At 41.3% G+C, this 14,754-nt stretch overlaps 1 protein-coding gene across 7 annotated transcripts in view; it reads left to right on the forward strand.

The window, feature by feature from the left end:
- Positions 1-14,754, forward strand: part of LOC138356381 (rab GTPase-activating protein 1-like) — a 43,722-nt gene that overhangs the window by 9,957 nt on the left and 19,011 nt on the right. For all 7 annotated transcript variants that reach the window (XM_069312423.1, XM_069312427.1, XM_069312441.1 and 4 more), the window contains one exon: positions 8,202-8,360. In XM_069312423.1, the coding sequence (XP_069168524.1) occupies positions 8,208-8,360 (153 nt within the window). In that variant the 5' untranslated portion in view covers positions 8,202-8,207. The remainder of the gene's footprint in view (positions 1-8,201; positions 8,361-14,754) is intronic.

Genomic DNA, 14,754 nt, shown 5'->3' on the forward strand with positions numbered 1-14,754 from the left:
ACCTCTCCTGACAACTATCTCCTTGTTCTCACGAAGGCTTTTAGCTGCCGCTTTACCTCAAGAAGCGGTACCTTTACCTTTATTCTACCCACCTCAAGACTCCGCTCCAATATAGAAGCATCAAGAAATATGGACCAATAGGCTTTCTACAAACACTTCTATTCAATATCCATTGTTTCGTGTTCTGTCTTGTGTTGATGAAATTAATACCCTATTAATACTCTTTTTCTTTCTTGTGTTGATGAAATTAATACCCTATTAATGCCACATCTTGTTCTGTCTTGTGTTAATGCCACATCACCCCTTCCACCTCACTCAAATGTAGATATAAAATCGGAGATGCGTATGTTCTATTCACTTGTGTATTTGTGAACTAAAGTCTTTGAAAATGTAATAAGTTTTACGAAACGCGCTCGTGTCGCGTCAGACTAGAAATAAAAATGAATTTTGGAGAATTGATTTTTGATTTACCTCCAACAGTGAAACGAAATGTACGAAAGATTGAGAAAATTCGTGTTAGAATTATTAATCTTACTTTTTCGGTCATATTTAATAATATATATATATATATATATATATATATATATATATATATATATGTCGTACCTAATAGCCAGAACGCACTTCTCAGCCTACTATGCAAGGCCCGATTTGCCTAATAAGCCAAGTTTTCATGAATTAATGTTTTTTCGTCTACCTAACCTACCTAACCTAACCTAACCTAGCTTTTTTTGGCTACCTAACCTAACCTTACCTATATATATAGGTTAGGTTAGGTTAGGTAGGGTTGGTTAGGTTCGGTCATATATCTACGTTAATTTTAACTCCAATAAAAAAAAATTGACCTCATACATAGTGAAAAGGGTAGCTTTATCATTTCATAAGAAAAAAATTATAGTAAATATATGAATTCAGGAAAACTTGGCTTATTAGGCAAATCGGGCCTTGAATAGTTGGCTGAGAAGTGAGTTCTGGCTACTAGGTACGACATATATATATATATATATATATATATATATATATATATATATATATATATATATATATATATATATATATATATATATATATATATATATATATATATATATATATATATATATATATATATATATATATATATATATATATATATATATATATATATATATATATATATATATATATATATATATATATATATATATATATATATATATATATATATATATATATATATATATATATATATATATATATATATATATATATATATATATATATATATATATATATATATATATATATATATATATATATATATATATATATATATATATATATATATATATATATATATATATATATATATATATATATATATATATATATATATATATCTCTCTCTCTCTCTCTCTCTCTGTGTGTGTGTGTATAATATAATATAATACAGTATATACTGTATATGACAGTGTCAGACCATGGAGGAGGAATTGAAACAGGAATTTCCTTAAGTACTTTCGTATATTAATACATCTTTAGAAGGAATTATTTACAAGTCACTAAGTTTGGACATGTATAGGCAGGAGGGAGAGGTGAAGTGAAGTGAGGTACAATGACAAATATATGAATAGGATTAGGTGGATATAAAATAAGAACTGCATCATATGGGCACATTATATAAGAGTTGCATCAATAGGCTCATACATGGATAATAATAGCATAAAATAGTAGATATTAACAATGAATTAGTGAGACAAATGTGTATCAATGATCCTACTCAATTCGCCCTTTAACTGATCACTCAAAAATGGATCAAAATTATATAAACCACTGCTAATGTTCAAATTACATGATTTTGTAATCTGTATTAAAGCAGATTCAATTAAGTTCCTATTGAAAGTAGTTTTATAATTCGTTATTGAAGAAGCCATCTCCCAGTCAATTTGGTGAGAATTTTCTGACAAATGAACAAGCAAAGCATTAGACAATTGGCCATGTCTTACAGAGTATTTATGTTGAAAAATTCTACATTTCAAATCTCAGATGTTTGCCAACATAGAACCTATTACAGTCTTTATAAGGTATTTTATAAATGACACAATTATCACTATGAGGGTTGTTTCAAACTAATAGTTTACCAACAGTATTTTCTTAATTAAACAATACATGTACTGTACATAAAAAAGTTTCAAGGCCTTGACCATATTTTCAAACCCAGAAAAATATGGTTAACATAACGCATTCTTTGGGTGAATTTTCTCACTGCATATACAGTATTACAGTATTATAATATGCTCGACGTGCTTTTCTACGGCAAACCTCCAAAAAACTCGGTGGATAACAAAGCTTGAGACCAATAGAATCAATATTCTTAAACTCTTTTGCATCATGTTTTGTGTCCAGTTGCAGCGCTTCGCCGTTATTTGCGCGCCACGGCTTCTGTGTCCGGGGACGCGCTGTGGGTTGATCCGGTTTCCCTTCTTCCCTGTTCGTGGGTTCGGGTCTCTCAGGTCGTCCGCAGGGTTATTAAGTCCAGTCAGCCTGCGGTCTATCCCCGTGCCCATGACGTTCGTAAGTTCGCGGCTCTTGCTGCCGTCTTTGGGAATAGGTCTTGGTCTGATATTCGGGCGCGGGGATTTTGGCGGTCGAACAGGGTCCTGGCTGCTCGTTACCTTGTGAATGTCCCTGGGCCTCGTCGGGCCTGTGTTGCTTTGGGTCGACGGTTGCAGCCAATTGTCTCGGCTTCGAGTTGAGGAGTGAGCGACGACCGCCTCCCGGTTAAGTCCCTCTTTTTCTGTCTGTGGGTAGTTAGCTCCGGGGAGCCGACGGGCTCCCCCCAGAAAACCAGCGTTGAATGTAATGAAACGCCATTTTCTGGGTGAGTCCCGGAGGCTCCCCGGCATCCCTCCCTCCCTCCGGTCGGCGGTTTTTCGCGTTTTTGACATCCAGCCTCAAGAACTGAGGTGTGGGTAGCCGGCGCGGGGGGTCTGGGGCTCCCCCTTCCTCCTCCCGGGGAGGGGAGAGTTGCACAGACAGCGGCGCGGCGGTGTGTGACGTCACACTAGTTTGCTTGTTTTCGGTTGGGGAGTTCTATCCACTAGTTCGGTTTTTGGTAGCAATTTTAACCAGAATAGGGGTTTTTGAGGCGCTTACCTTTCTGGGTGCCTGTTCCGGTCGATGGCAGACATAGAATGCTTCCAACCACACGGGGGCTTCTATAGGCCATTGCTCCCCTTGCCTCTCTGAGGGGGCCCGGTTCTGGCCGTGGTCCCCGGTAGGCCTAAGAACTCCATACACATGACTGATGCCAAAGTCTGACATTAGCATATCAGCCTGGGATAGCTCCGGGGAGCCTCTGGGAGTCACCCAGAAAATGGCGTTTCATTACATTCAACGCTGGTTTTTTGGAAGTTTGCCGTAGAAAAGCATGTCGAGCATATTATAATAATATATGCAGTGAGAAAATTCGCCCAAAGAATGTGTTATGGTTATATAACCATATTTTTCTGGGTTTGAAAATATAGTCAAGGCCTTGAAACTTTTTTATATACAGTATATGTATTGTTTAATTATGAAAATACTGTTGGTAAACTATTAGTTTGATACAAACAACCCTCGTAGTGATAATTGTGTCATTTATAAAATACCTTATAAAGACTGTAATAGGTTCTGTGTTGGCAAACATCTGAGATTTGAAATGTAGAATTTTTCAACATAAATACTCTGTAAGACATGGCCAATTGTCTAATGCTTTGCTTGTTCATTTGTCAGAAAATTCTCACCAAATTGACTGGGAGATGGCTTCTTCAATAACGAATTATAAAACTACTTTCAATAGGAACTTAATTGAATCTGCTTTAATACAGATTACAAAATCATGTAATTTGAACATTAGCAGTGGTTTATATAATTTTGGTCCATTTTTGAGTGATCAGTTAAAGGGCGAATTGAGTAGGATCATTGATACACATTTGTCTCACTAATTCATTGTTAATATCTACTATTTTATGCTATTATTATCCATGTATGGGCCTATTGATGCAACTCTTATATAATGTGCCCATATGATGCAGTTCTTATTTTATATCCACCTAATCCTATTCATATATTTGTCATCTTCCTGCCCGAAACGCTTTGCGTAATAGTGGCTTTAGGCATTGTATGTACTAGCTCTATCTATTAACCCAACAAACTTTGTAAAATCTCTTGTATGTATGTACCTTACCTAAATAAACATTTATTTATTTATTTATTTATTTATTATTTATTGTACCTCACTTCACTTCACCTCTCTCTCCTGCCTATATATATCCAAACTTATTGACTTGTAAATCATTTCATATGAAGATGTATTAATATACGAAAGTCCTTAAGGAAATTCCTGTTTCAATTCTTTTTCCGTGGTCTAACACGATCACATTTTTCATCACGTTCTAATTTTCATGATTTACATACACATATATAAATACGTATATGCTGTATATATGTATGTATATACTGTGTGTATATATGTATGTGTATACTGTGTGTGTGTGTGTGTGTGTGTGTGTGTATATTTATAATGTTGTACCTAGTAGCCAGAACGTCACACTCGGCCTACTATGCAAGGCCCGATTTGCCTAATAAGTCAAGTTTTCCTGAATTTATATATTTTTTGAATTTTTTTCTTATGAAATGATAACGCTATCCATTTCATTATGTAAGAGTTAATTTTTTGAAATTTGAGTTAAAACTAAAGTAGATATATGACCAAACCTAATCAACCCTACCTAACCTAACCTATCTTAACCTAACCTAAACTAATATAACTAAATCAATAATTTATGTTCTTAACCCTTAACATGCTCGGGGTTTAATATCCTGTCATCCCCACAGGCACATGTCATTTTGAAAAACAAACAAAATATTTTTTCTTTCTAACCTGTTAATTTGTGTTTCATATATCACGGGAAAAATAATAAAAAAATCGTAAGTGGCATATATTGCCCGCTATAGGGCGGGGAAGTCTGGCAAATTATAGGCGCTGACTCAGCGTGCGTCCCAGGCGGTCTGTTGCTCGCAAGCTGTCAGGCCAGAGTTGCCACAAAGAGATAATTACCGAATTATTTCAATGTCTCTGATTGATTTTTCATACTTTTTTTGCTGTAATATTATTCAATAGTGTGTAGTTTGATATATTTATATAATAAAATGAGTGAATTGTTGGTGTACTCAAAAATATGGTGTGCATATTGTTGATTCAATTATGTTCATCAATCAGTGAACAAATACTTTGTCGGTTATTACACTATAAGCACAGGTTATATATAAGTATTTGCATGTTTTGTTCACTATAACGAACCACTAAGTAGCTATTATGAGTCAAAAAGTAATGAGGAGTGACCGCCGTGTACCAGCCAGCCACTCCCGCCCTCCCTCCAGTCATCTGACTCACCCTCATTCTCCTCCCACAATAATGTTTTTGCTATAATTCACTATATACAGACGTTATATATAAGTATCTACATGTTTTGTTCACCATAACTGTACATCTAAGCTTGTATGGTGAGTAAAGGCAGAGAGACGTAGCTACTCACACAGTCAGCTGATGGCTACCGCCCTCAAGGCCAGACGCACTAATATTTCTCCTACAACAATACTGTTTGTGGTGTTATTACGCTATATACACACATTATATATAAATATCTACCTGTTTTATTCACCATACTTGTACAAGTAAACTGGTATGGTGCCCAAAGACCATCGTGGTCATCAGTAAACAACATGATAAGTTCTGCAGACGACGCTCCTCCCTCACCAAAATGGCGGCTCCCAACCTCCTACTCTCGCTGTTATCTCACACTATACACACGTTATATATAAGTATCTACATTTGTGTTCACCATAGCGAACCACTAAGCTGGTATGGTGAGTGCAGTCAATAAAAGGTGGCCACACACACTCAAAAGACAACGCCACCATCCTCCCTCCCACAGCATTACTCCTCCCTCCATGGCGCACAGCGCCAAATATCACCACAATCCTGCTATTATCAGAACCCTGGTCAGTTTTATCACAGTCAGGGGTCTTCTGTAATAATATCATCGCTGCATAATAGCATGAACAAGTATATTATGGCATTTTTAGGCGATGCTGTGGTCACAAGCTGAACAGCAGTGCTGTGAGCTCATGCTGCGTGCGTCAGGCTTGGTAGCTGACTCAATACTGAGGCCCCTAACACCCTGGAGTTTGGCCCACGATTTTTTTTAAAAATGGCGTCTGTTTACAAGAGCCCTGATGAAGGTGTGGTGAACCCCGTGTATCCGCGGGCCGTTTAAATCTTGCGTAGTACTCCAAAGCATCACAAGATGCGATGCGCAATTTACTGCAAGTCGGTCAAAGCATCATATGATGCGATTCGCAATTGAAGGGTTAAAGATAACAGGAATTACATTTCATTATTTGAATTAATGCTATGATTTTCTTAATTAAATTTAATGGAAATAACACAGCAACAGAAGACACATCTTCTTTGTGTATATACAATTAAATTTGTGTAATATTATGTATGACTAGGTGGGGAGATTTACCACTGGAGTGCTGGAAAAAACTATTTTCTCCTATACAATGGGGCCTCGACTTACGATGCTAATTCGTTCCCAGAGACGGATCGTAAGTCGAAATATCGTAAGTCGATGCGATTTTTCCCATAAGAAATAAAGGGATTTGAATTAATCCGTTCCCCACCCTCCAAAATATTAACATACAAATACATTTTATACTGAATACAATGTTTTTTTCTAACTACAATACAGTACCTAAGTTTATCTTACCTTTATGGAGGGCTCTTGATGGCATATGGAAGATGGTGATGAGGAGAGTTGTTATTGTTTGGAAGGGGAGTCCCCTTCCATTATCACATCAGGCAGTGATGTTTTCTCTGGGGTACTCTCTCTCTCCTATGTTTTGCCTGAATACCACTAGGACCTGGTTGTGTTTCAGTGCTTGTTTGTCTCACTACAAATTTCTCAAGAGACATTTGTTTTTCCCTTCGTTTTAACATTTGTTTGTAATGATGCATCACTTTAACACCCATAATGTCCTTTTTCTTAGCCAGTATGGTAGATATCGTTGACTGAGATTTGTTGTACTGCCTAGCCAGTCCAACAACCCGCACACCATCTTCATATTTACGAATGATCCCTTGTTTCTGTTCTATGGTCATCCTTACATGGGATGTCATATGTTGAGCCTTACCACTGACTTTCCTGTGACTCATGGCATGATATATAATAATTACTTTAATGTTCAAAATGCAAAAAATCACCACAAAAGCAGAATTTCTTATAGGCGCGATCGTCACTAAGTGGGCAGCTGTAGTAAACTGAGGCAGGTCGGCCACGTGACCGGGAATCACATGCTCGGTTGACCTGAACGTGTACAAACAAATATCGTAAGTCGATGACACCATCGAATGTCGAGTCACATTTTTCGATGAAATTTACATCGTAATTCGAAATTATCGTAAGTAGGGGCAATCGTAAGTCGAGGTGCCACTGTATTGCTGAAATGCAGTCTGTAATCATGGGAAACTACAATAAAATATTTTATGTGACATACTTAAGCCGTGATGGAGCTGAGAAGTTGAGCAATTTACGGGCTCTTAGTGAGCAGGTGCCTGGAGGCGCCCTCACCCCAGCTACCCCATGGGGCAGCAGTTGCCGTGAATATAATTGTTCATAATTATTTAAATGGTTTTCATTGTTTTTCTCTGTTTTTTTGCAGTAATATTATAATTAAAGTATTTTTCAGAAATACTGTAATTATGGAAATGTTTATTCTCGGCAACTGCCACCCCACGGGGTCGCTGTCTTCGGGCAAGTGTCTTCAAGCACCTAATCATTCGTTGCTCATAATTTTCTCACGTTCTTTGGTTCATCATGGCTAAAGTATGTTACATACAATATTTTTCTTTTAGTTTCCCGTGATCAGAGAACACATTTTAACAATGTAAGAAGATAAAATAATTTTTTGTAAATAATTTTTTTCTGCCGCATCATTGGGGGGGGGGGAAGAGTGTTATATTATAATGCGCTGTGGTGTAATGGTTAAGGAGCTATGCACAGTGCAGGGGTTAAGCAAATTTAATTGTGGTTAACCAGGATACTGTAATTTATACCGGTGTATGTTTTCAAAAATACAGCACTGGGATATTAAATATAAGAACATTCTTCTCCTAGGGAAGTATGGAAGAGTGTTCCAGCCTGAGGTCAAGTGATTCTGCAGGTACCAGCGAAGAATATGAAATTGTGGAAAGTCTGGCAGCCCACGATTCAGAGCCCCAACTGAACATTGCGAACAACGGCAATATGGAGGACCTTCAGCATGAACTCATAGAGGTGCCTGCCTAGTGATTCCATCTGTATGCTAATTCCTATTTAACGAAGGCATATTATTCTAGTGCTCTGTTATATTTGTGTTGATTATATATATTCTTGTCATAATTTTTTATATTTTTGTCATAATTTTTTAATTTAAAACCATCGACGCTTAATTGAGGACTCTACAAATTGTGTTATAATTTGCAGTACTGTACCAAAATTGTTTTGCACCACAGGTATATTTTTATTAACTTCTTACATAAATAACCTTACAAATAAGGTTCAATAAAACAATTTAATAACACACCAAACTGGATTTATTATATTGTACATACATATGGCCATTCATGGAAATGCAAGTACCATGTGTAGATAAACCTTACTGTTTCTGTATAACTGCTTTATTATGTACTAGGCTACAGTGATAATTACAGTACAGTACAGTACATTAAATAGATTTGGTGGCTTAGCATCACTACTACTAAAGAGTGAAATGAGGCTTTGAGTTTACAAATATGCTTCTGGGCATGGCACTTTGTTGCTCCTATTGGTAAGGTCCTCTTTTTCTGGGGAAGCCCCTTTGGTCTTCCTAAAGCTACACACCAAGATGGTTACAATCTTCTGAGTCACATCAGCTGTAAAGGTCTAGAGGCCTAACAGGGACTGGAGCCAGAACTTTGAGTCCCCTCACAAAGGCACAGGGAGTGGTGACATTTATTTTTGTCACCACACCGAAGAAAGCAACTAGAAGTCAAAACTAACTACTGCTGGATTTAAGAGACCAAAGACCTAAAACTGGCTGAAAGAACCACCCCAACTATGTAAACAAACGATCGAATTCTCTTGGAACTAGCGCGAGCTCGTTCGCCCCACCTACCTTACTTACCTTGTGGAGAGCTTACCACAAGCCGAGACCTAAGCTCCCTGTTCCAGAGGGTTTTCTGTTACAGGGTGCAAGGTTTTCGTTTCCCCGTCCATGTATGAGTTTTGATTGTTGTAGTCTCTCTTGTTTTCAGGTCTTCTTTTCCTTCTTGGATATGTTATGAGGTTCCAATGTCTTTGTGGCTGGCAGACAACCCTCTGTTTTTGCCTCGAGCTTGGCGCAGTTTCTGTCAGTCCTGCTCGATTGAGTGGCATGTGGCTTCTTCCATGTGATAGGTGGTTTTTGTTTTTGGGGGGGGAGAGAGGGGAAGCACTTTTTTGTGCTTTTCATAGTCTGCCCATTTGCTCCTGGTTTCCCTTGGTATGTTGGGCTCTTGCAGCTCTCTGCTCAAGTTCCTCTGATGTTGGCAATGCTGATTTGGAAGACCTTTGTGCCCGTTTGCATTTGGGCACTGTCATGCAGTTCTTGAGGCTTCTGTAGCTGCATTTGGATTGGCTCATAGGAAACATTGGGATGCTCAGTGGTGTTCCTCTTGCTGGGGTCTTGGCCTCTGCTGTGGTGTTGTCGGCAGTGATCTTGAAGCTGTATGCCCCTTTTCTCTGGGAGGCTGTGGTCACTGTTTTTTGCCTCCCAACTCACATATCGACAGGCCATGCTGGCTCCTTCCTTGGACTCAGCATGGACCCTAGCTCTCATTTCTGCCTCTTCTTTTTTCTATTGTTGTTCTGGAGGGAGTTGTGGTGCAGTGCTTCTAGTTTCTGGGTACTGCATTTTAGCTGGTGTTGGTTTTCTTGTGTGTGTGAGGTTGTCCTCATGTTCTGAGGTGGTTTTGGTGGGCTTCTGCAGTGCCTGCTATTACTTGAGGTAGGAGGATGTTGCCAGGTGGGCTCTTGCATTTTCTTCAGCTGGGTTTTCTTCACCTGGTCGGTGCCATAGTTCGAACCGAACTATGTTCTGTAGTTCGGTTCGAGAGGTTCGCATTGGCCTTCTTGCGGGTGATCCCTTGGCAGGGCAAGGCAAGGCAGTTTTAAAATTGAACTAAAGCTTCAAGACTCATACAAAATCCAAGAGAGACAAAGAGAGCAAAAGGCCATCTGTTGAATAGAGAGAAATCTGAAATATTTTTTCACCTATGCAAAATCAAGATAAAAAAAATACATCTAATATTGGGCCCCTGCAAAAGGATATGGAACTTTCACAGATGACAACAAAGAAATGAGCAAAATACTGAGGAATCGGTACAACTCTATTTTCAGCGAGCCACTAAACTCGCCGATCATTGATAAGCCAAATGAATTTTTTATGGATGTGATACCAACATCAAATCATACATCACCCTATCCCTATTGGATTTTGAAGAAGCCATAGACAGTATGCATATGCACTCTGGACCAGGTCCCAATTCTTGGAACTCCATATTCATCAAAAACTGTAAAAAAACACTGTCGCAGGCCCTTCACATTCTTTTTAGACAAAGCCTAGATACTGGCGTTATCCCTGACATACTAAAAACAGTAGAGATAACACCACTCCGTAAAGGAGGAAATACTGCAGAGTAAAAAAAATTACTCATTGATAGCACAAACATCACACATCATAAAAATCTTTGAAAGAGTCCTAAGAAGTAAGATCACAAAATACTGTACATGAAATCCCAGCATCTCCATAATCCTGGACAACATGGTTTCAGAACAAGGCACTCTTGCCTATCACAATTTCTGAACCACTATGACATGGCCTTAGATGCCATGGAAGACGGGCAAAACACTGTTGTAATTTACACAGATTTTGTAAAAGCTTACAACAAATGTGACCATGGTGTTATTGCACACAAAATGCGTTCAGAAGGAATTACCGGAAAAATTGGCAGATGGATCTACAATTTCTGAATAACAGAGCCCAATGTGTAATAATCAGCAAAATAAAATCCGGACCATCAACCTTGAAGAGCTTAGTCCCCCAGGGCACTGTGCTTGCTCCAATACTTTTTCTCGTCCTCGTATCAGACAAACAAAGAACAAACTATAGTACAGTACTGTATCATCCTTTGCAGATGACACTAGAATTTTTGTGAGAGTAGACAACATCGAGAGCACAGCAAACCTCCAATCAGATGTAAATCAGGTCTTTCTATGGGCTACAGAAAATAATAGGGTATTTAATGAAGATAAGTTCCAGCTCCTGCACTACAGAAAAAATGAAAATATAAAAGCAGATAACATGTACAAAATGCAGTCAAATAATAACATTGAACAAAAAAACAATGTTAAGGATTTGGGTGTAATCATGTCAGAAGACCTACCTTTATAGAACACAATACTGTAAAGTAGCCATTATAACTGCAAGAAAAATGACAGGTTGGATAACAAGAATTTTCAAAGTAGAGATGCTATATCAATGATGATTCTTTTCAAGATGCTAGTGCTCTCTTGAGTGCAATACTGCTGCACAATGACAGCCCCTTTCAAAGCTGGAGCAATTGCTGACTTGGAGAGCATGCAAAGATCTTTTACTGCTAGAATCCACTCACTAAAACATTTAAACTATTAGGACTGACTAAAATTTCTAAATCTGTATTCTCTTGAGCGCAGGCGGGAGAGATACATAATTGGCGGCGAGGCTTCCCCGTCTGACCGCCAGGGCGGTGCTGCAGTTTGTTTACATGTGCCTGGGAGTGTGCGCTCGCATTTTGGGGTGTTTTTTCTCCTCCGTTGGAGGTTTCTCCATTGCAGTTTCTCTGTTTTATTCTTTCATCTGGAGCATTGTGCCCTTATTCTGTTCCTCTGGGAATGCTTGGGTGTTGGTTTTTTACCTGGTTTTGTGTTTTCTTTCTGTGTTTGGGTTTGGACCCAGTGTCCCTGGCTGTTTGCTCTGCTTGCTCCCATGCCTTTTGTCCTAGATTTTTGGTCCGTTTCTGGCCATTTAACAGGGGGTTCAGTCTGGGTGATGTGTTTTGCCCTTCCTTTCTGTGGTGCGTTTCCGTCAACAAATGTGGTGGTTTGAGCTTCCCCCGGGTTTGATTCCGGGCTCCTTTGGGCTCTTTGGTTTTGTTCCGGAGGTTTTCTTCCTCTCGGATCCCCTGTGGGGGTTCTGGAGGCCCTTGGTTACCTCCTGTGTGCCCTGGTCTTTCCTCTTCCGGGCTTCTAGGATCTTCCTGGTTTGCAGACTGCCTCTTCTTGGGTCTTGGCACATGTTTTGTGGTTGTGCCAGGGCTTCGGCTTTTGTCGTCGAGGTGGGTGTTTGGTGCAGCTTTTGTGCTGGTGCCTCCTCCGGTGCCTTCTTCGTCTGGCTGGCGTGGTGCTCGCTCTGCTCGCCTGTTGGCTTCTTGCATTTCTTTTCTTTTTGTTATTTTCTTTGCAAATTATTGTTGGGGCGATTGGGGGGACAGGGGGGGGGGGGCGGATGGCTTGCTCTGTATGCTTGCACCTGGTCCCACGATGCCTGGTCCTGCTCCTCTAGCCTCTGGTGGTGTTGGGTGGCTCCTCCTCCTTCGGGGGATTCCGGGCTGGCGGGGCAGGTTTCTTCCCCTGTGTTTTGTCGGGTCATCTTGGAGTGGGTGCGCTTGGGTGTGGTTGCATCGACTCAGTTCCTCAGGTGGGTTCCTGCCTGTTTCCAGGGCCAAAACGGGACTGTGCGGTTCATTCTGGACTTGTCCTGTCTGAACCCTGGATTCCTTGTCCCTCGTTTTGGATGTCTGAGGTCCTTGGGTGCCTGGATGGTGTCCCTGGACCTCAAGGACGCATTTTGGCAGGTTCCTGTTCATCCAGAGTTTAGGGACTGGTTAGATTTTGTGATGGGGCATTTAGCTTACCACTTTTGTTGCCTTTCTTTTGGCTTGAATATGGCACCTCACATTTTTACGCGTCTTATGCGGGTCGTGGTGATCCGTCTGCGTCTACTTGGGGTTCGGGTTCTGGCCTACCTCAACGACTGGCTGGTGTGGGCTCCCAGTCGGTCTGCTTGTCTGCTTGCCAGGGGTGTGGTTCTTTCCCAGCTCGCCGGGTTTGTGTTCCTGGTGAACTGGCAGACGTCTCAACTGGTTCCGACCTGGCTGGGTCTTGTTTGGAACTCTCGGACAGCTTCCATGTCTCTCCCTCGAGAGGCGTTGCTGTAGCTGCAGTCCCACCTCCAGCTGTTTCTGGAGGTGTCCCAGGTCCCTCAGTGGTTGCTCGAGCAGTTGTGCGGGAATCTGGACTTCGCTGTGCTGGTCTGCCTGCTGGATTGCGTTTGGCTTCAGCGTCTGTTCTGGTTCCTTCGTGGATGGCCCTTCTGTCTCTCTCGCGATCACTAGGTTCGTCCGCCAGGGGTCTTGTGTTGGTTGCTGTGTCGCTGGTTTCCTCTTCGGGTTTTTTGAGGTTCAGTGCCTTGGCTCCTACCCAAGCCCTCTCGATGTGTTCATGGATGCGTTGTGTCTCAGCCGGGATTTTGTGACCAGTGCTCACCAGGCCAGCCAGGGGCAGTGGGGTCGGTCCTTCCATTGGGCTCACAACACAGTGTGAGAGTTCGCGGCAGATTGGCTGTCGCTTCGGTGCATTCGAGTCGCTCGGGGTTCGACTATTCGGGTCCAACTGTTCTCCGGTGGTTCATTGCCTGAACAACGGGGCATTTTCATCGGTTCTTACCTCTTTGGGGCTGATTGCTTTGAGTGGCTCGTCTGCTTGCTTCTCTGGGTTTGGCTCTCCTTGAGGTTCATATCCAAGGAGTGTCCAACGTCCTGGCGGACGGCCTGTCCCCTTTCATTCCCCTGTCCCCGGAATGGTTGGTTGATGCTGACTCCTTCAGTTGGCTCTGCCAGAAATACAGACTCCTAGAAGTGGACCTCGTCGCATCGGCGTGGTCTCGGAGTCTCCTGATATATGTAGCGCCCTTCCCTGACTGGGAGGCCTTCATGGTGGACGCCTTTTGACTGGACTGGTGAAGGTGGGGTTACCTGTACCCCTTCCCCTTTGGTGTTACCAACTGGTCTGACGGTTGGTCAGACCGGGGGTGCATCATGGCTTGTGTCCAGTTGTGGCTCTTTGCTATTACCTGCACGCTTTGGCTTCTGTGGCTGGGGATGTGCTTTGGGTTGATCCAGTTTCCCTCATTCCCTGTTCCAAGGTTCGGGTCTTCCAAGTTGTCCGCAGGGTTATTAAGTACAGCCAGCCTGTGGTCTATCCTTGTGAGGTTAGGAAGTTTACTGCTTTGACTGCTGTGTTTGGCATCATGTCTTGGGCTGATATACGAGCGCGGTGATTTTCGAAGTTGAACAAGGTTCTTGGTTAACGTTCCGGGGCCTGGGCGTTCTTGTGTTGCTTTGGGGTCGCAGGTTGCAGCCTGTTGTCTCGACTTCGCGTTGAGGAGTGTGTGGTGGCCACCTCCCGGGTAAGTCTATCTTTTCCTTATCTTTGGTTATGTATCTCCAAGGAGCCGAAGGGGCTCCCCACAGAAAACCAGCGTTGAATGTAATGAAATGTCATTTTCTGGGTGAACCCCGGAGGCTTCCAGGCACCCTTCCTCCCTTTGGTTGGTTGTTTCGTTTAGCTTTTG

The sequence above is a fragment of the Procambarus clarkii genome, chromosome 7, assembly GCF_040958095.1.
Source record: "Procambarus clarkii isolate CNS0578487 chromosome 7, FALCON_Pclarkii_2.0, whole genome shotgun sequence".
Lineage (NCBI taxonomy): Eukaryota > Metazoa > Arthropoda > Malacostraca > Decapoda > Cambaridae > Procambarus > Procambarus clarkii.